This window comes from Pantherophis guttatus, chromosome 2 (assembly GCF_059756535.1).
Source record: "Pantherophis guttatus breed Tessera chromosome 2, ASM5975653v1, whole genome shotgun sequence".
In the NCBI taxonomy this organism is placed as follows: domain Eukaryota; kingdom Metazoa; phylum Chordata; class Lepidosauria; order Squamata; family Colubridae; genus Pantherophis; species Pantherophis guttatus.
Window position 1 is genome coordinate 153,426,357 of NC_142064.1, and position 21,681 is coordinate 153,448,037.

Sequence of the window (21,681 nt, forward strand, 5' to 3'; positions counted from 1 at the left end):
TGGGCGGAACCTCACGCTGCAGTCACTACCGGTTCTCCGAACCATGTGCCACCACCACTACTGGTTCAGCCGAACCGGTCTGAACTGGTAGCATTTCACCCCTCGTTTGACACCCCTGATGTAATGTGAAGTTAGACCAAGATCAGTAAGGCTTAAGGAAAGCTTAGAGAATGGACCTTAGCTTTAGACATAAGACAGAGTACTTGTCTTATGACTAAAGTTAAGGTATGTGTTTTTAATGTTATGTAAAGTTAAGATGTGTGTGTGTGTGTGTGTGTGTTTTAATGCTTCTTTTAAGTTGACAAGGACTACTAATTGTTGAGCTGGCCAGTCAGTGGCACTAGTAAAATTATTAATTGCATCATATGTCTTGCATATACAATGTGGAGCACTATTATTCAATACAGTTTAAAATTTCTTGTCAGTAGCTAAGAATAGTAGGTCTGGCCTAAACAAATATGGACAACGACTAGAAAGGAGTAAAGAGAGACATAAAATAGCAATGTATCTGGAAATTTGCAGCTCAGAACTGGTTGTCTAGTAATATGATGACTAACCAAACATTTGCTGTGTGGCTATAAACACTTTGGATGAAAGACTTGCTATGAAACCTTGGTTTTGGTTAAGAAAAAAGTAGCTGGTCTTCAAAGTCCAGTTGCAGGAAAGGAATTTTATCCTCTTATCAATCTGCAAACTTTGGAGTGCATGGTTGCTTTAAACATACAGTGTCTTTATGATGATCTCCGCTTCTAATGGATTTAGAAAAAAATAATAATGGGAAAGGAGATTCATCCTTCGTGTATACCATCCATCAGATTAGCATATTCTGTCAAAATGCAGGCATAGTTTTTTTTTAAAAAAAGGCCTTTGAAGTTTGCTTTGGGGTTTTGCTGAACTAATGCCTCTAACATGCAAGTCTTTCATACTTTTGATTATAAGCATCTCAAATTTAGAAGCTCACCGGCTGCATGCAAGTCAAAAGGCGTACTGAAACTGGCATTGGTACAAGAGATTGTCTATTTGCAACACACACATTCAACGTGTTCAAGTTTTGGAAAGAATTGTGTTTCATCTTTTAATTTACTTAGCATTAGCACCTTCTTTTGCCTGAATACATGCACATACTTTGCAAAACCCTTTTTATAAAGAGAAAGGGCAAGAGGGTTGCTGCTATGAAAAGTAAAAAGTGCCTTTCATAGACTCTCGTGTTTATCAATTAGCACTGGAGCATTAAGAATTCTGCCACCTTGATTGCCACCTGTTAGATAGTCTGGTTCTGATTTTAGTTCCCAAACTTCAAAGCACAAGGAGCAAAAAATTACTTAGCAAGGATGATTCCAGCTCCATCAAATTCTTGTTAGTATGGTAGATCACAGCGTAAGCTCCTTCCACATACAAGGGCTACTGTTCCTACTCTCATGCAATGCAATTTTTATAGTGTTGTTCATCTTATTTTTCAAAAATAATACAGAGAACATGTTTCCTCTGATACATGGGGTAGCAACTTCCCATAGCAGAGCTCCCTTATCTTCTGGAAATTTCCCCACCCCAACATATCCAAGTGGATGTGACATCTTGCTGCTACCTCCCACATCCACCCATTCCTTCAGGATGTGACTTTATAGTCTTGCAGAGGATTGAAAGAAAAGGGAAGGATGCAGGCTAATTGCTGGCTGGCTGCCATTCTATGTGTTTTACCACTGGCCATCTGGTAGGAAGGAAAGGGAAAGGGAAAGGGAAAGGGAAAGGGAAAGGGGAAAGGGGAAAGGGGAAAGGGAAGGGGAAGGGGAAGGAAAGGAAAGGAAAGGAAAGGAAAGGAAAGGAAAGGAAAGGAAAGGAAAGGAAAGGAAGGGAAGGGAAGGGAAGGGAAGGGAAGGGAAGGGAAGGGAAGGGAAGGGAAGGGAAGGAAGGAAAGGAAAGGAAAGGAAAGGAAAGGAAAGGAAAGGAAAGGAAAGGAAGGGAAGGGAAGGGAAGGGAAGGGAAGGGAAGGGAAGGGAAGGGAAGGAAGGGAGGAAAGGAAAGGAAAGGAAAGGAAAGGAAAGGAAAGGAAAGGAAAGGAAAGGAAAGGAAAGGAAAGGAAAGGAAAGGAAAGGAAAGGAAAGGAAAGGAAAGGAAAGGAAAGGAAGAAAGATAGGAGGTTATATTCTCTTTGTTTGGAACCTTATCCAAATGTTTGGGTGGCGAAATCAAAAGTATGAAAGACTTGCCAGAAAACAAAGAGGATAGGTTAACAAGTTAATCCAGCTGGGGCCCAGCTCAAGACATATACACCATTAGTCCCTGATAAGCACTGCACTTCTCAGTAGATAATTAGCAATCAGCCTTAATCAATAAGTTATTTTTTTGTCCTGAGTAATTAATAATTATAGAGTGCTAAGTCTACAACAATTAAACTTTCTGTGCTCCTTCCTGATGATTGTAATTTCAACTTTATATATAAACCACTGCAAGTAATGTAACCTTTTACTTCTACTTAAGATGAGCCATTAGGACACTGGCTCTCTCTTTTTGACTTTTTTTTTTAACCCCCTTTCATTCTTCTGTTCCTATTTTCTCTACTACTCAAGCTGTTATCGATCAGCCTTTATATAGTTGGCAGAGCTGATCATGCAACAAAAGACACTGGCTGCAAACTTTGTAGGGAAATACAAGCTATTTAACTCCTGACTTCCAAAGTATAGCCCCATAAGCTTCTGGAAAGAGCAATCCCAGCGGGAACTTTTTAAGACAAACCAGACCACAAACAGGAGAAAGTATTTTAAATGTACAATGGGTGGGTGGTATTTTTGCAGTAATACTATAGTAACATATTACAGTCCTATATTCTTAACATCTTAACTCTTCCCAAACAATACAGCCGAAATAAGTACAACTTGGATTAAAAAGGTTTTATTTTTTTTACTCTAATATGCTGACATTTAATTTCTAGTCACTGAATTGATAAGAGTCAAATTGCAGAGGCAATCATATGAAAGGGAATTTTTTTTAAATGATCCGAATTCATTTCAGGGCCAAATTTTATCTTCCAAGTCTACCAATTTCCTCCTTAATAAAGACCATTTAAGATGGATGCCACCTCAAATCAAAATTAGTAATCATAATTTGAGATTTTCTCAGCTACAAACCACACTTATTTTGCCTTATTTCACATAGGGTAATTGTGACCCAAACCTTACACTGTCTTACCTCATCTGGCATTGAACACTGTTAGCTATGTGTTCAATGCCAGCTGAGGCCTGTTTAGTGCTTCATTCTGAGAACCATTGAAACATTACAGAGGCAAATCTGGTAGCTGTAGCCAGTCATAATTATTTAATAAAAGCATATACATATTTAGGCTGCATTTATACTCAATATTTTAACTTAGAAAATGGACCACATCATGAGGCTGTTTTTATTTTTCACCTGAGAAAAACCAACTGTCCGTCCTCCAATATATTATCCAGAAAGCAACAAGGAAAAAATATTTCAATAAACATCTGGAGAGGAACAGCGCAAATGAAATGTTCAAAAGTAAGAAGTGAATCAATCATATCCAACTTTGAGATAATAGCTTGGAAGTATATAGTAATGCTTGACCTGTTAGAACTGGCATTTGCTGGCGTAACCAACCAGTGGCCAGAACATGGTAACATACAGGAAGGTAGAATGCAATCTGACTGTGGGATGAAGCTTTAAGAATAATTGAAAAAAACAAGACAAGATGTACAAAGAAAAAGTGTGCAAAGAAAAATGTAGGGAAAAGTTAGACAACTTAATCAGTTCAAGGAAAGAACATGACCTTCCCTTGCTACAATCAAAATATACCCATAATAGGAGCAATTGATGATTTACCTGAATGTCTCCAATTCCATTCAAAAGCTTTATTTTATTTACCAGAAGTCTACAATCCATGCTTAAGGCTGGAAAGAGAAATTGAGTTCATTCGGATTCTATTAGAATGAGTGAGATACCATCAGTTCACTCTGGCTGGCTGTATATAACATGAATAGTCAGGAGAGAAGTCAAAAGGAAGGAAGGTGTCTATATTTCACTTTCTGCTTCCTCTTCTAAATTACTAACCAACATCCATACCTTATGCAACTCTATGGCTAGATTGGAATGACTTCTTGAAGTGCCACCTAGTCCTAAATCCCCAGTGAGGACACAAAATAAATACACAACAACAACCTTACTGTCCAGAATATTGCTATGTGAGCTGGAATATAGACCAAGGAAAGAGCAATTTTGCAAAGATAATATTTGTTTTATCAGCCTTGAAAACCGACAGGCCTTGGAAGACATTGTGAGAAATGCAAAGTAACTGTTGCCAATTTACATATCCCTTTTGTTTCCTCATGTGCTATTTTGCAAGTTTAATCCAAAAAGCTATTTGCTCAGAATACTTTTGCCCACCTCGGTGTATAAATCATATTGCTATTTCAAGGGGTCAAAAATGGATGGTGGCTATATAGATGCAATTTTTTTCTCCAGTCTGTATAAAATGTCTTAGTTGATTGACTGATAAATGGCAGATTACACACCCAGTACTGTAAAAACAATTATCTGACTAACATGAGACTTTATTATATTTGGGATGTTCTGTTCTTTATCCCTGCAAGTAGTGGGCAGTTAACTCACTGAATGGGGGGGGGGGGGGGGGCGGGGGGAAGAGACCATGGAATCACAGAAAAGCTGAGTTCTCATGTAACCTTAAACCATGATGCATTTTCTTTGTTTTCAGGCTTTGTAAATTTATAATTTATGATTTAGGGCAGTCTTACACATGGTAGCCTGTGTAAACTGCTCACCTTTCATCCCGAAAAAAGGCTGAAAATGAAGCCAGTTTAAGAAATTGCTGTCTGAATTTCAATCTTCAGATATACAGCTACAAGTAAGAGCGCAGACATGGCCTAGATTGAATTAAATTACAGTGGAGAAGCGCACAGCTGGACTTGTGCTGAAGCAAGCTGGGAAACATCTCTTTTGAAGTGGAGCAGGAAAGTATAATTGCAGGCTGTCTCCATACAAAAATGTGGGTGGATTGAGGGTTATGTCTATTTAAATCTTCTCAATGCAACTGCTGAAGTGTTGTCCATCCATGATTAGCAGTTGCACGGGAGAAATTTTTTGAGTGTTGAGTGAACCCGAACACTAAGGAATATATATTATGTGTTTCACATGAAGAAGTCATGAATTGAGAAGACATCTATATATTTAGGCTTTGCAGCCCTTCAGTTCTGAGTAGAAAGAGTACTTCAGAAAGCACAGAAATGCGAATGCAATGCAGTCTACAATCTGTTGAAGCAATCACATCTGTTTCCAAGATTATATGGCTGCAGAAAGTAGCTTCCCTGGATATAAACATTTCATTCTGGATTAAAGGTGCAGCTGTTCTATTGAATCCTGGAAGTCTGCATTCTGGCTATTGGTGAAGGCCATTTGAAAGCTTCAACCGATCTGGAATGAGTATTTGGAGCAGTTGATATGCCTGCACCAGGGGTGCCAAACTCAAGTCATCATGGTGTCATCATGTGACGTATTGGAACTTTTTTCCCCTTTGCTAAAATGGGCGTGAGCATGGCCAGCACACGGGCTGGGAGTTTGACAGCCCTGCCCTACAGTATGTGACAGTATACGAGCTGCACTGGTTAACCAGTATGCTTCTGGGCACAGTTCAAGGTGCTGATTATGACCAGTACACATAATCTTCAATTTATAACCACAGTTGAGCCCAAAATTTCCACTGTTAAGCAAGAAAGTGAGCTTTGCCCCATTTTACGACCTTTCTTGCCACAGTTAAGTGAATCACTGCAGTTGTTCATTTAGGAATATGACTGTTAAGCGAATCTGGCTTTTTCATTGACTTTGCATGTCAGAAGGTTGCTAAATGTGATCACATGACCTCGGAACACAGCAACCATCATAAATACAAGCTAGTTGCCAAGCGTCCAAATTTTGATTGTGTCAGGGATGCTTCAGTGGTCGTGTGAAAAATGGTCATAACTTACTTTTTTTCAGTGTTGTAACTTTGAACGTTCATTAAATGAATGGTTATTAGTCAAGGACTATATGTAAAGCGTTGCACAGTCCAACATCAGGCCTGGTTATCAGAGGGAAAATTTACTTCCTGTGATGTCTGCCTGTCCAGTTCAAGCAGAGAAAGTTGGTGTGCTTTGGGCAGAGGTGGTATTCAGCTGGTTTGGAGCAGTTTGTGCAAACCGGTGGCGGGAAATTGGCCCCAGTCGCCAAACCAGTAGCGATGGCTGCCTGGCCATGCCCCCGAACCGGTCCTCCTGTCACCACTTGCTAACCCCAACCGCCATGTTTGTTGCCACCATGTTCTTTGAGCATGCACATCCCATTGCCTTGCAAGTCCAATGGGATGCACATACACAAGAACATGGCGGTGACGGCAGCAGCTTTTTCCGCCAGTACTTTTCGGCGGCCTGGGAGGCTTCTTTGCAGCCATTTTCTGGCAGCAGCGGCTGGCTAGGGGCTGCCGAAAACGCCTTCTGGACTCTGGACCAGCCACCGCAGAAGGTAAGCAGCCTGAGCAAAGAGGCGGTGGGGGGGGGAGGAAGCGGGGATAGGGCCGGGGCTGCTAAAGGAGGGGAAACAGGGGTGACTGGTGAAGGGAGGGTGGGTGTAGATAGGTGGAAATTCCAAAATTTTTCCTACCTTTTCCTCTGGGCGTGGCTAGGTGGGGGGGTGTCATGTGACTGAGTGGGTGTGAGTGCCGTCAAGTTGGCCACGCCCACTCAGTCACATGCCCACCTAGCCCCGCCCACCAAACTGGTAGCAAAAATTTTTGAAACCCACCACTGGCTTTGAATTCAACACTGTCATTCTTTGAGACCTAGGAAATGTGCCTTCCCTGGGACCTGCCTGCCCTCTAAAACGAGGTCCCCTTCATATCTGTATGGCTTCCAACCTGATAGCATTCTGATAGCATTCTGGGAAGCTCTGAAGAACTGGATATTCTCCCAAGCCTTGCTTAGGGTTTCTGGGCTCATTAGATATAAAGGTAAAGGTTCCCCTCACACATATGTGCTAATCGTTCCCGACTCTAGGGGGTGGTGCTTATCTCCCTTTCAAAGTCGAAAAGCCAGTGCTGTCTGAAGACATCTCCGTGGTCATGTGGCCTGCATGACTAAACGCCAAAGGTGCACGGAACACTGTTACCTTCCCACCAAAGGTGGTCCCTATTTTTCTACTTGGATTTTTTTTTAACGTGCTTTCGAACTGCTAGGTTGGCAGAAGCTGGAACAGGTAATGGGAGCTCACCCCGTTATGCAGCACTAGGGATTTGAACCACTGAACTGCCGAGCTTTCGATCGACAAGCTCAGCATCTTAGCCACTGAGCCACCACGTCCTTTAGTCATTAGATATATTCATATGTGTGTCTGTGTGTGTGTGTGTGTGTGTGTGTGTCAGTGCTACTTGCCAGACTCACCATCTGTTCTTGTTCTCTTTTGTTTATCTCATTTTCCTATTTTTACCTTCTTATTACATTGTACTATTTGTGTTCTCTATATTGTTTGGTTTTCTTGTACGCCACCCAGAGTCAGTTTGGCATCAGGCGGGGCCCTAAATTGGATAAATAAAATGAATGTTGCAAAATACCACTTTCCAATCCAAAATGTACTATACATTTCCTATAGCATCTAATTAAGGTCCCAGGTCTCTAAGTGTGTTTTTAGACTAAGGAATTTAGTTTCCAAGCTACACCTCCATTTCACCCATTCCTTTTGTGTGTGCTTTTAAAATTTCTGAACTACGCACAACAGCGCAGCAGTAGTTACACACAAATGTGATTTGTTCAACCATCTACAAGTCCAGTCAAAGGCTTTTGTGCTAATCCTCCTTCTATAGACTAACATCGGTCTTTCTAAAAAAAAAAAAATCATATTTTAAACCAAGTCAGCAGAGATGGAAGCTTGCAAAATTAATGGGGAAAAAATTTGTAGGAGAAACTGAGTAGTTAACACCTGAGGGCAAGCATAATGCTAGGGACTGTGAGGCCAGTGAAGTTTAAAAAAAAAAAAAAAACAGGTAAGGAAGAAAAAGGAACTCGGCAAGCACGAGTGAATCAATCAAAGAGACCATCATAGTTTCTGACACAGAGCCCTTCTGGAAAATATATTGCAAGTTTATCTGTTATGCTCTGGACTTAAATTACTAAGAAATTATAGCCTAGGTGCAAAGAAGAGGCAGCAGCTAGAGCCAGGGGCATTGAGAAGGCTTTGCCTTCATCAGTGTTTGAGCAGCTATAAATTTAGAGAAGAGGAAGTAGGCTGTTATGTGTGCCTTGGATATTCTAAACCACAGGGAAAGAACTAGAGACTCTTCCATAATCATAGAATGATGTTCCCAAAAGGGGGGGGGGGGTAGCACTGTAGGAGGCAAAGCAAAGGAAGGCAACATTTGAGGGCTGAGTCAGCCTCCTGAACTTTCAAACAGCTACAGCCATTCACTGCAGTATTTTATTTTATAATGTTTATAACAAAAACCTGGCAAACTCTGGGCAGAACACCACAAGGTCAAAGACAACAATATAAAAACTCAGCACAAATTAAAGTAATAACGTGGTTACAATACAAATGAGCAAACGATTATGAAACAGTATGAACAATTAGTATAAGCAGTATGAAAAGAGTCTATTGGAGTTGGGCGGGCAATAAATTTAAACTAATAATTATAATTAAACACCGCAGACAGCCTTTCCTTTGAATTAATTTATCTTGGATTCAAATGCACATTAGATCAAAAGTGCTTTATCTTGCTTGGGGGTCATTCATACTGGGGGTGGTGGTGGGGAGAATATTCCACAGAATAGGGGCTGCCACTGAGAAGACCTACTTCCTGATCCTCCTCACCTCATGTTCTTTGGGAAGGGCGCTGCAACAGGCCCTCTCTTGATCAGTCTGCTGACATTTCACTTCTAGCAAGGCACTGCTTAATCTATCTCGGTCTTTGCTCTGAAATTTGGCCATTTTGCTGCTGAATGTTGGCGGTGCAATTTCAGAGGACTAAGTGCCCCATGCATACCCACCTTTGAGCTGAAATATAGAAACAGGGTGAGTCATAATTGGAAACTTAATAGCCATGTGTGGAAAGTGATCCATACCTGAGTGAGGAATAGACATTTTATTCTGAGAGCAACTGCAAGCAGATGCTGAAGCACTTACGGTGCCAAGGTCACTGGAATGGAACAAAATACTGTAGCACATTCGCCGTTCTGCCTTTCTCTCTGCTTCTCTTTCTCGTCTTCTGGGTTCCCTACCAAACTCATCAAAGGAAGGCCTTTATTTCTTTGCAAGGCTCCTTCTGGCATAAATATTGTTCCTCAACAGCATCAAAGTCATTAAAAGCGATTGTAATTCAAAGTCTCATTATCAGCTGAGAGAATCCTCAAGCAGCTTTTCCCTGCAACCTGGAGGGGGCAGCACACACAGCAACTGGAGTACAATTCCTACAGAAGATGTAGCGTTCATAGTGAAGGAATCAAAAGCGTTCATTATACTAAAGTGTTGCAGCACACGGCCAAGCAGCAGCTATCATGCTACTTACTCTGCTTAAATCTCTTTTATCATATGTTCTCCACCCCTTAAACCTACAGTTCTTGCTTATTTAGGAATAACTGAAGCTTCATTTTATAGACATTTGCAAAAACTCCGAAGTCCTAACTATGGTAGGTTCTTTCTGAAAAAGCTTAAGAGTTGCTATAAGGATATTTCAGAACCAGTTCCTTGTGAACCTCTCTGACAGAAATACAGGAATTGGGTTACTAGATTTATTTGCAAATTTGCCTGAGAGAACTGTGAATACTAAATACGGTAACATTTGTTTCTTCTGACTAAATTACTCAAAAATTGGGCTGCACGTTTATTTGACTTATGACTGCAAGCACATATTTGTACATGTAAATATGTGTTAAGAGTTTTTGGTTGTACAAACAGTTGCGGGATTTGGATGTTATGCCTGGTGCTTGTAGACAAGCTAGAATTGATTCCTGTAATTCATATCCGGTAGATTGGAAGCTGAAGCTCAACACATCTGGCGAATTCCAGGCTGGGGAAAACCGCACTATATTCACATGATACACAATACTTGAATGATAAATAAATTTGATGGCTACATTTTAGTATATCACACTGTGATAATCAGCCTATGTGATTAGGTTATTATGGCTTAGTGATACTGCAAATTTACCAGTTGGGCTGTTTGATAAATGCAACCTTCAACTTGCCCTTCTTTTGAGCTCCCATGCCCCAATTTTGTTTATTTACTTTTTAGAACTACATCTTGCCATTTAATACCAATGTGGAACTGACTATACTAAGCAATCCAGCTTCATTAAACATAGTTTGAATTTGAATTGTTGAATCTAAGCATAGTTAACCCCACTTTCGATATTACAGAAAACTGGAGTTAAGCCAAAATGTGATATTGGTTTTTGAACATTTTCATGCCAAAATATAAATAGATGGCAGTGAAAGTTAGGCAGTTCCCAGATTCACTGAACTATAGATCAACAAGCTGTTGCTCCCCAGATTTAGTAAACTACAATAAATAATGCTGTTAGCTATGTTGTCTGGAGCCAATCAAGATTCAGTCTAAAGCCTCTGAAGAACAACAGGTTGCTTACTTCTACCTTGCCAGTGGTTTCCCATTTATTTATTTAGTGCATGGCATATCATACATGGTTTCCCATTGTCGAATTTCTTGTTGGAAACCGTCCTATTCTTTCTGGCCCTATAAAAGCAGTTAAAACCTGAACTTTGAACGTCTGCCTCTCTCTTGGCTTCTCTCTGTCTCTCTCTTTCCTCCACCACCTCCATTGCAATTCCGCCTCTCTTTGGAAAATTAAGGAGGAAAATGGTTCCCCTGCACTTCCAAGAATAGCACATTCCGAACAAGCACAATAAGGGTTCTGTGCAGTCTGAAGTGTTACCTCTTGATAGATAAGGAGTAGATGGGGGAAAAAAGGGGTCAAAAAGATAGATTTATTTCTTCGAGAATGAATAGGCACAAAACAAGCAACACTTTTCTTGGCACTTGCAGAGACTTCAGAATGGCCTTGGGTAAGGCGCTCTGAAGTCAAGACAAAAAAGAACTTTCAACTGACTGCATTTCCCATCTGTTGTCCTACATTTATTACTTTGAGGAGGAAGAGGGTTCAATGAAGCAGTTAAAGTTGCATCCAGCTTCAGGCAGAAGAAAGCATCTCATTTCACCTTCAGTAAAAGGATTCTCTGATTTTAAAACTAAAGCAAAACAAAAACCAAAAGACGCTCCAATAATTTCAAGCCCTGCCACATCAGTTAGGGCTGATAAATACAGACTTTTTAGTTTTAGCCATGGCTGGAAGAGAAACCAGAGTGTTCTTGGGAGCAATAGCCCCTGCAAAGGGAATTTCCTGCCACACAACCTACTGAAGAACTAGAGGCGAGTCTTTTCAGTTATACTTTCAATGACAGACATTGAGAGAGGAATTGGCTAGCCAGTTTTACAGCTTTGCAAAGAGTTGTCTGGCCTCTCCTTTGAGAGAGTAATGGTCCTCTCAGATCACTGGTTGAACAAGCTGTTCAAAAAAGAAAATGGCTACTGAAGCTGATCTCTTGCAGTAAAAACATCACTGAGGGAGAGAGGCACAAAGGCCAGGATGGAACTCCACAGATGACTGCTCCTGACAGCAGCACCTCAGGATTTCTTGTCCATGCACTCTAGACTGTCTCTATGGAAAGTCTATTGCTGGCATGTCACTTCATGCTGGATCACCTGAAGCCAACCTTAGTCTACCTCAGCAACAGGTTGGGTGGTGATACAAACTCACTGCTTAGTGAGGATGTATCTTCAATAAACATTACCTGGGCAGCTTCATGTTGCAGCAATCAGGATCTCACTGTCCGAAGTCGCACTTCCAGAAATTGGAGAATACATATTTGACTACACTGTGATGTATTGGACATGTAGTTCAAAGCATCTAGAGATCCGTACAATATTGTATATTTAATTATTTTTGAATCTCTGGATCTCATAATCATTGTCAGGCATTTTGAACCCTGATTAGAACAGGTCATGTATCATTCTCATACATCTATGGTGAATCTTTTTTCTTCCAGCTGTAAAATAGGAACTGAACCATTTTTTAAAACCTCACTGTGGTGTTAATAGGAAAGAGAATCAACTTTACCCAAGTAAGAAAAATACCCCTTATCAACATTACTTCAAAGGAGAAATAGGATGTTTTCAGTTGCCTTTGATTTGCTTACACCATTAGGTCTATTTAGTTCAGGAATATCTATGCTAATTGACAGCAATTTTCTATAATTTCATTTTTTCTACAATTTCAGACAGCTATTTTAGTTATCAGGGATTTCATTAATCATTCATTCATTCATTCATTCATTCATTCATTCACTCACTCACTCACTCATTCTACTGAATACTACCAAAATTAATATAGACTCATGGTGCTTTACAAAAACCATCCATAAACAGAATGTCCATAATAAATATAAACAGATGAAAAACAATAATCAAAATTTGAAAATACTAACTTAGTTACAGTACTGGTAATAATAAAAATACAATTATAATCAAATCAAACATCAAATAAAATTAATAAATCAATTTAAGAAAATTCAAGATAAAGTAACGATGGCAATAAAAAATTATTCTCCAAAAACTCTTCAGAGGCCTTTCATCAGTTACCAGAAGATTAGAAGGGATGGAACAAGGCTTAATTCCAAGTAGATGCCATTCTACAAGTTTGGAGCATTAACTAAAAAAATTATGCCTCATAGTTTTCATTTCTTCATGAAAGTAGAATACTCTTCTTCCAACCAGAGAGATGTACTCTCTCCCTATTCAGGTAGTAGTGGTGTTGTGGCCCGCCAGCAGCCTGCAGAGCTGGCAGCAGAGTCAGACAGAGAGGAGGCTGGGGAGGACCATGGGCCAGTCCTGGAGTCTGGGGAAGGCTCAGACAAGGGCTCTGCATCGGAAGCAGAGAAAGGGCTACCTGGGAGGTATGTGCTGCCTCCGGAGCCTCCAGAATTGGATTTCAGCGAGGCAGAGGAACAGGGGGAGCCTATTCCCAGTGTGTGCATGCGCAGAGCTGCCAAAAGACAAGAACAGCTAAAACAAAAGGGACAACTCGGGAGTAGGGCTGGGAGATGATTGGCCCCTCCCATAAGACTTAAAAGAGGAGCAAAGGCACATGGGCCTTTGCAGGAAGCAACGTTGTTAATTCTGTGCAGTTTAAAGTCTGAAGCTCTATTTGATTCTGGACTCTGTGTGGCTTTGCCAATAAGGTCTTTGGCAGCGTGTCAAGGAAGATAAAGGTGGGTAATTATCCCAAAGAACTTTTCCCAAAGGATTCTTTATAATTAATGGCCTGGTGGCTCAGCAGACTGATAGCATTGTGATTAACACCAGCTGTCTGCAATTACTGTAAGTTCGAATCTCACCAGGCTCAAGGTTGACTCAGCCTTCCATCCTTTCTAAGGTAGGTAAATTGAGGACCCAGTTTGTGGGGGCAATAAGCTGACTTTGTATAAATATACAAAAGTATGAAGGCTATAGCTTAACGCATTGTAAGCCACCCTGAGTTTCCGGAGAAGGGCGGCATATAAATCAAATTAAAAATAATAATAATAATAATTGGGACTCATCTGTGAATGAACAGAATTCACAGCTGTTGCAATAAAAGAGGTTTTTGGGACTACTCATGTGTTTTAATGACTCAGGAAGCCTAGGTCAGAACAAGTAGATATTATAGATACTTGGGCAACAATCCATATACAGTAGGACATAGTAGGTCAAACCAGCACTTTGAATCATATCCATAGGTCACTAGTAACCCATGTACGTGCAAACTATGGGTGTAATGTGCTCCTGGTAAATACCAGTAGTTGACATCAATTATAATTCCCAGGTGGTTTTCAGACAGATCCATGCACTCTTACTGAGTACTGTTACAGTTTTATTCAGAAGGAATGAGGACATCAGTTTGCAAGAGCCTTGTGCTCTAGATAGGGGCTGCACTAGCCAAAGCTGGACAAAAGTCCTGCTGCCCATCCAATGACTCAGGAGTTCTCCCAGGTCACAGATGTTCTTTCTCAGAGTTAGTGCCGCTCTACTGAGACCCAACTTTGCAATAGTCTGAAAAGCTAAATGGACATATAGTAACTCCATATGGCTTAGATTTAATTTCAGCCTCTCATTGCATCTAGGCTCAGACAGTCCAAAAACCAGGACAAGACTTCTATTCCATGTCTGGCACGGTCTGGAATCGTGATATATAACTAGGTATCATTGCGTATTGACAACATTGCATCTCAGGCTGATGGATGACTTCTGCCAATGATTTTACATAGACGTTCAACAAATGGGAAAGGATTGATATGCGGAAGACTGAGGGAAAATCTCTTTAGTGCCCCTTGCAGATCTAATGCAGTCACCCTCTCTCTCCCAAATAAAAATTGATAATCTCCCAGAACCAGCCAGCTATACCTCGCCATGTTCTCTGAAGGAGCCAGGAGCCAAGAACACAGATGGTGGAAACCAGATAGGGTGCTGATTTCCTGTCCTCTTTATCAGAATGCATAGGCCCCAAAGAATCCCAGATAACATGGCTAAATGTTCTTTGGTCAGCCCACTGGACCCCATCCACAAGGAGTCAACATTTTGATAAATTTGAGTGCTTTTGTTACAAAAACGTTACAAAATGGTTTAATAGCCAGACAGGACTCAGGTGGCAACACCCACTTCCCCAACAGAATAAGGGAAGAGAAATATTTATTTATTAAATTTATGTGCCGCACATCTTGTCTAGAGGTGACTCTGGGTGGCTTACAAATATTAAAGCCAGTAAACATTAAAAGGGATAAAATAATAACTTGTCATTAAAATAAGGAGAGGGGGAGAGCACAAAAAGCACGGGGAAAGATGGGATCTTCTCTTAATCTGATACCTTACTGCCAAAATACAGGCCTGAACCCTGGCCAATACCTATGCTTGGTAAGATTCATTTTTTGTACGCGGGATGTTGAGTATGAAAAATTTAATCTCCTCCACTGAGCCTTTCCTTTCATATCTGCAACACAGTGTGAATGCACCATATGTACACTTTTAGATGTTTGTTTAGATTCGCACTGCATATGGTTTATATAGATGTTTAGATACATTGTTTAGATGTTTATTTAGATGTTTAGATAAACATTGTTTGTGGACTAGCATGCTATAAACAACCTAATAAATGTGCTATACTAAGTCAGACTATTTGCCTACTTAGTTCAATATTGTCTCCTATGACTCTAGCCCTCCAAAATCTCAGGCAGAATTCCCTCCATCCACCCAACCTCATTTTCTTCCATCTGATATTTTATTAAATTGGAGATGTACTGACATGCAGGTTTGTTGCCTGAAAACAATGGTCATATTTTCTCCAGTTTCCTTCTGAAGGTCAACTTATTAAATCAGCAGGTAAAGCTGTTCATAACTTGGAGATAAGTATTATCAACTGCTATTTTCTACAGGTCAAACTAATATTAACACATAGGAAAGTGACCAGTAGAAACCAAAGTTGGTTCTTCTGCTCTTAAATAACATGTCCCTTAAAACTCTGGTGACATTATTGAATTATCTGTAGTAGATGTGAAACAATGTGTTAATTCTTATTTTGGCATCTATGCTCCCAAAATATCACAAAGATACTGAACAGAGATGGCTAGGCATTCTAAAACTACATATTTTTTGACATTATTTGCAAGGCAAAATGAGGACCCAGACTGTTAGGGGCAATATGCTGACTCTGTAAACTGCTTAGAGAGGGCTGAAAGTGGTATATAAGTCTAAGTACTATTGCTAAAATGGGACCTTTTCAGGGGTGAAATGCTCCCGGTTCGGACCAGATCGCCCAATCTGGTAGCGACGGTGGCGGGTGGTTCGGAGAACCAGTAGCAAAAATCCCTGCGCCTGCCCCCCACCATGCCCAGATGAGCCGCACAATCATCAGAGGCTTTTTTTTTTAACTTTTAAAAGCATTTTTTCTACAACCTCTTCCAATGAAAAAATGCTTTTAAAAGTTAAAAAAAAAGCCTCTGATGATCGTGCAACTTAGCTGGGATCATCAGAGGCTTTTCAAAGCATTTTTTTCTGCAACCTCTTGGCCGAAGAGGTGGTAAAAAAAATGCTTTGAAAAGTCTGTGACAATCCCAGCTGAGTTGCCTGATTGGCAGAGGCTTTTCAAAGCATTAGAAAAAATGCTTTGAAAAGTTAAAAAAAAAAAAAAGTTGGCCACGCCCACATTATCACCACCACCACCAAGCCACGCCCACAGAACTGGTAGTAACAGATTTTACATTTCACTCCTGGACCTTTTCCTCAGAAGTCAGAGAGGTATATTCTGGGAAGTTATTAAGGGATAGGGGAAATGCAAATTGCTGGTCCCCCTTTCTGTGAATGTTCAGCACAATATGGGCATAGATATAATATTCTTATAGAACTATTCTTCATTCGCAAACACTACAAAGGTAAGAGAATATCTCCAAACAACTGCACAAGAGAAACTCTTTTGCATCCCCAAAGTATGCCATAAAATAAAAGCATTCTCCATCTCCTCCTCTTGCCTTTTCACATCATATGATGTTTCCAAGAGGCTTCATTGGTTAGTGCAACCAAATCAATGGTCTCTGCTTAGAGAAGGAGTCTATTTATGTATCTCATTCAGATAACAGAAGTAGCTGAAAATAGTCTGCACAGCATAAGAGCATTCCAGAGGCAATTAGCTTATCAGTAGGTCCTGAGGTAGTTTGTGGCATTTGCCAACTCATGGGCTGTCATGGAAGGATAGTCTCCAACGACCTTTTCTCAATGACATACTTTATTTGACTCACACTACTGATAACAAGGCTCCAGCCGGCTCTAGGGCGAAGAAAAATGGACAGAAGGGTATCAAATACAGTGGTTGGTGATTTGGGAGGGGACGGGAAGAGAGGAAGGATTTTAGCAACTAATATATGAATTTACCTGATCTTCCCCCCCAGGACTGGGATGCAAACATCTGAGGATCCTTAGATAGCAGCAAAATACAGAAAAATCCAACTGCCATCTAAGTGGCTGTCCAGATTTTTGAAGCCTAGATCTGGTAACTCTGCCAAATGACTGGTAAAATTATTGTTTGCTGGAAGATATGTTCTATATCATCTCATTGGAGTGGATAACTACATTAAATCTATATAATCATATAATAAGAAAACAGATAATGCAGCAAAATACAATCATTCAATGGAATAAAAACAGCACATGGCTTACAAATCCAATCATGTATTTTCATTCATTGAGACTTCTGCCATCCTTCTTATCCACATTTTTTTCTCTCTCTCTCTCTCTCCCCCCCCCCCCCCAATTGAGGATCAAGGAAGAAGTTGTGTATCATTTTGCATCTCTACCATGTCTACCAAACATCTCTTTGGTAACAAATTTTCCAGGATAAGGAGCCTCGGAAATGCATTAATCACTTTCGGTCCTGAAAGAGCTCCTGTGATCCTCCCTTGTTTCCAAACTCTCTTGTGGTCTCCAAGAGTGAGCACCTGCAGCTTCAAGCAGGTCCATCCTCCTGCCTTGTGACTCTAAATTCTGTTCATGGCTTTATTGTTATCTTGACAGGTCAAGAGACAGAAAATGAGGAGTGAGGAAGGTGTTTGGATGAGATATATGCACATTGTAAAAACCTGCTCCAGTTATTTAAAGCAAGTATTTGGATAACTAACCAAATATTTGATCAGCCCAAAGGACTTCAAAAAAAGGGAGGAGGGGAGAGCAAGGAAACCTCAGAAAGTCTTAAAACCACCAAGGTTTTGATACTGTAAAAGGAGAAGAGAAAAAGTGTGCTTATAGGGATTGGCCATAATACAAATCAAATCTTTATTGTGGCCAATAGTCAGGTAAAAATGAAATTTAACTCCATAAAGTAGCCAACTTAATCTTTCTGATTCATGCTGGGTACCAAGAATATCATATGTAATAAAAAAATTTTTAAAAAAATAAATCTCCCCTTCATTTTCTTTCCCCCACCCCTAAACAATTTTCTTTCTTTTTTTTCTTTTGGAGGACATCAAATAACACCCCCCTTTTCTTTTGCAAGTCACCATATCCTTTAAAAGATCTTTTAACAATGGATTAAAAAAAAAAAGACTTGGAAAAGGCAATCCCCTGTCTACATATTTGTTTGGCAACCTGTCTTTCCACCCTCCACCCCCCAGCGCCTCAACAACAAAAACTGGGATATAATCAGAGTTGTAGTCCCAAAGACTCCGGAGAGCCTCCAGTTTGCGGGTACAGTATCGGTGACCATGAAATACTGGCGCTTTCAAGGGAGGGACGGGAGGACGAGAAGAGAATGTGGCCGGTCTCGGTTGCTTCAGCCCCGCCCGCCGGAATGCCTCCGAAAGAGAGCGAGCCCCTGTTTTGGCTCCTCCAGCCAAATCCTCCAGGCGCATCACTCCAAGCCTAACGTGAAGCGGGGGACGCGAGAGGAGGAGGAGGAGGAGGAGGAGGAGGCGGTGGCGGGAAAGAGAGAGAAAGAGAGCGAAGCCTGAGGCGCGGAGGCGCAACGACGCCGCTCGGGCGTGCCCCCTACTTCGCTCCTCCGGGCTGCTTTTAGAGGCCGGCCCACCTGTAAGCGGCGTCTGAAATGCGTTTCTCTCCAGGCAACGCACTGATGGGGGGGGGGGGGGAGGAGAAAAAGAGGTCAACCTCATTCACTCCCGCCTTTTTCAGCACCACGGCGGCGGCTTTATTTTTGGCAAGGGAGAGAGCGCGTCTCTCTTCCCGAGAGATTCCCGTCTCTCTTCCCCTTCCCAGAAGCACCGGGCGGTTTTTCCCTCAGTTTTTTTTTTTTTTTCCACCGGGAGAGGCTGGAATGGGTCTTTCTCTCCGCCTCTACACCTCTCGAAAAGGCTGCCCCACGTGTTGCATTTCTGCACCCCGGGAAGTTCTCGGTATCCCAGCCGGCAGCCGTCTTTCATAGTATGATATTTCACTCCTCTCACACACGCGGGCGCTCCCCAACACGCAAAACCACACCAACAAAGGCAAAGCATCTTCCTCGGGGAAAAAGCCGCCGCGGAAGCCTTTTGGCTGCTCGCGAAGGGAAAAGCCGCTGAGTTTCTCCAGAGGCTGAGACACGGCTCAGGCTTTTTTAGCCTAGCCAAATTCTTCCTCGGAAATTGCGCAGCCCAATCCTGTATATTTTAGTAGAAAATAAACAACTCGCTTTCGCGCTTGCTCGGATTAAGTCTTCCGAAGCTCACACTGTGAGTTTTGTATTGTGTTTGGTTCTAATCGAGATACTATCCGACAACAGATTTTAGATTTCTTTTTTTCCCCCTCATGAACTGAGGGGCTGTCTTGTTTCATCTTTTTTTGTAAACTTGAACTCCAGTTATTTTCAATAACTGTAGTGTCTACACTACATAGTGTAGACCCACTCAAACACCAATACACATCGTGCGTTGCTCTTTCTACTCTATTGCTCCCCAACAGCCGCCCAGCCCTCGTTTCCTTTTAAAGATCTTGTTATCTTCCTTAAATGTCTGGCGTCTGCCTCTCTCCTCGTCTCTCCTCGTCTCTCTCTCTCTCTCTCTCTCTCTTCCACACTTTGTTTTGATCTCTTGATTACTTTTGGATAAACATTTCATTCCTGCAAATCACCAGGCACAAAACTTCCCCACGACTCCCCGTTCGCCACTCCATCGTCAAAACAAATCGCCACCGCTTTCCTCCCTCCCCACCCCCAACCATCACCTCCGTCAAAACACAGATCGGACCGATTTTTTTTGGGGGGGGGGGCAGTCGCCTTAAATTGCCAGGTCTTCACGATCTCTTTTATCTACCTCGCCCCTTCCATTAACCAATCACAAACGGGAGAGGGGGGGAGGCATCGATCAACTTCATTACGCTTAACTCCTTGATAAAAGTCAAACGCATCCTTCATCCGAAGTATTTGCAGGTATCACGTCGGTTACCATCCAGGAGCTCCCGGGAACTTAGGCCCCCTCGGTGTTGCCACCCACAATCCCCCTACGGAACCACAAAGGCAAAAACAGTCCGTGGGGACTCCGTGACCAGACATACCCCCTCGAATTACCTTGGCCTTTGACCGAAGAGATGCCCAGAAGAGCGAAGAGCGCGCCATACAGTATCCTTCCGCAGCTGCCAATCCCGGCCATGGTTTCCCAGAGGCGGACCAAGGCTGAGGATGGAAGAGAACTTCTGGAGTTTGGGGAAGGTCTTGTGAAAGATCTGTCCACCTATAATCCTGTGTTTCGCTCCTGCTTGCCTTCCAAAATGGGCCGGAAGATTTGCGACGGGGTAGCGATCTTCCGTCCTCTCACTTTTACTGACTTCTTGGTCGGATCGCCTTAGACACTCGCTCCATTCCCAAAAGAAGGCTCAGCGAATCGGGGGGGGGGGGAGGGAGGGCGATTTTAATCCCGTTCACCCCTCTTCCCCGATCAATTCTTCCCCAAAGTCTGAGGAAGAACCGGAGACTGCGACATCGGTCATCAACCCCACATCGCCATCCTTCCAAAAACGAAAAGGGAGGAAGGAGAAAACGATCCTGCACTGCGGGGCAGAATCGGCAGCAGCCGCGGAGAAGGAGAAGGAGGCGACGCCGAAGCCGCCGCCGCGTCCTTGGGATCGCAGAGGCTCAACAGGGTGGATCGGTAGCGGCGGCAGGGGGGGGGGGGGGGAAAGGAAGGGAGAAGTCTGAATGGAATTATTCAGAGGTCCGAGCTCCTCACAACATACTTGGAGGCTTCGGGAAGGAGAGGCGTGTGGAGCGAGCGGGTAGCGGCGGCGAGAGATCCACAGTCACACCTACCAAATCCCAGAGGGAGGAGCGAAGTTTTCTCTCGGCAAACGCCGCGGCTGGCATTCAGGGCCGAACGAAAAGTTTTGGGGAGGGGGAATCCGGTCTGGGGTCTTTCTCCCCTCCCCGAATCCTCCTCAACTCGCCTCCCGAGCGATTCTCATGGCGGGAGCTCTCGCCTCTCTCCAACATCCTGAAGGCGAGCCAGCCTGGGTTTGGAAGACAGCCGCCCCGGGCGTCTCTCTCTCTCTCCCTCTCTCTCCAGGGTAGGAGACTCCGGGCTTCTCCGGCGGGCGCGCTTCGTTTGCTACCCTCCCGCTCCTGGCTCGGCAGCGGAGTGAGCCAGGATCAGCAGAGCCAGGAGCGGCGGCAACCTCAGCCAGGGATAGGCGGAGAAAGAGAGAGGCCGGCATTGCCACCTAGTGGCCCACGCCGGCAACAGCGCCCGACGCGCGCTCCGCGAAGGCAGACACGCCGCCCGTCCGCTCTGCCGTCGTTGCTCAGCAGAGCGGTTGTTAAGGGGAGCATCGGTACGTGCCCCCGAGTCCGCACGAACCTGTACGAACGACAGCCCCCGCCCCCTTCCACACCCTACCAACAACTACCCCTTCCGAAAAGCTCCCAGCTCTTATAGGTTCTGCATTTGAGTTGGGTCCCATTGCCTCAGGCGGTGGGGATTTTGGGGAAGTCCGAGGCTGGTAGTGACCAAGGGTTAAGTTTTGTATAGGTGTATAAAACTGAGGAAACTGTTTTATGCAAATACTCCAGGTCTCCATACGTTTTTCTCTCAACCCCCCCTCCCCCCCCCCGCCCCATC

General features: G+C 42.8%; 1 protein-coding gene across 2 annotated transcripts in view; it reads right to left on the reverse strand.

Annotated features, from left to right (window-relative positions):
* Positions 1-21,247, reverse strand: part of SDK2 (sidekick cell adhesion molecule 2) — a 418,564-nt gene extending 397,317 nt beyond the window's left edge. For both annotated transcript variants that reach the window (XM_060688791.2, XM_060688790.2), the window contains exon 1: positions 20,139-21,247. In XM_060688791.2, coding sequence (XP_060544774.2) covers positions 20,139-20,220 — 82 coding nt within the window. In that variant the 5' untranslated portion in view covers positions 20,221-21,247. The remainder of the gene's footprint in view (positions 1-20,138) is intronic.
* Positions 21,248-21,681: the final 434 nt, after the last annotated feature.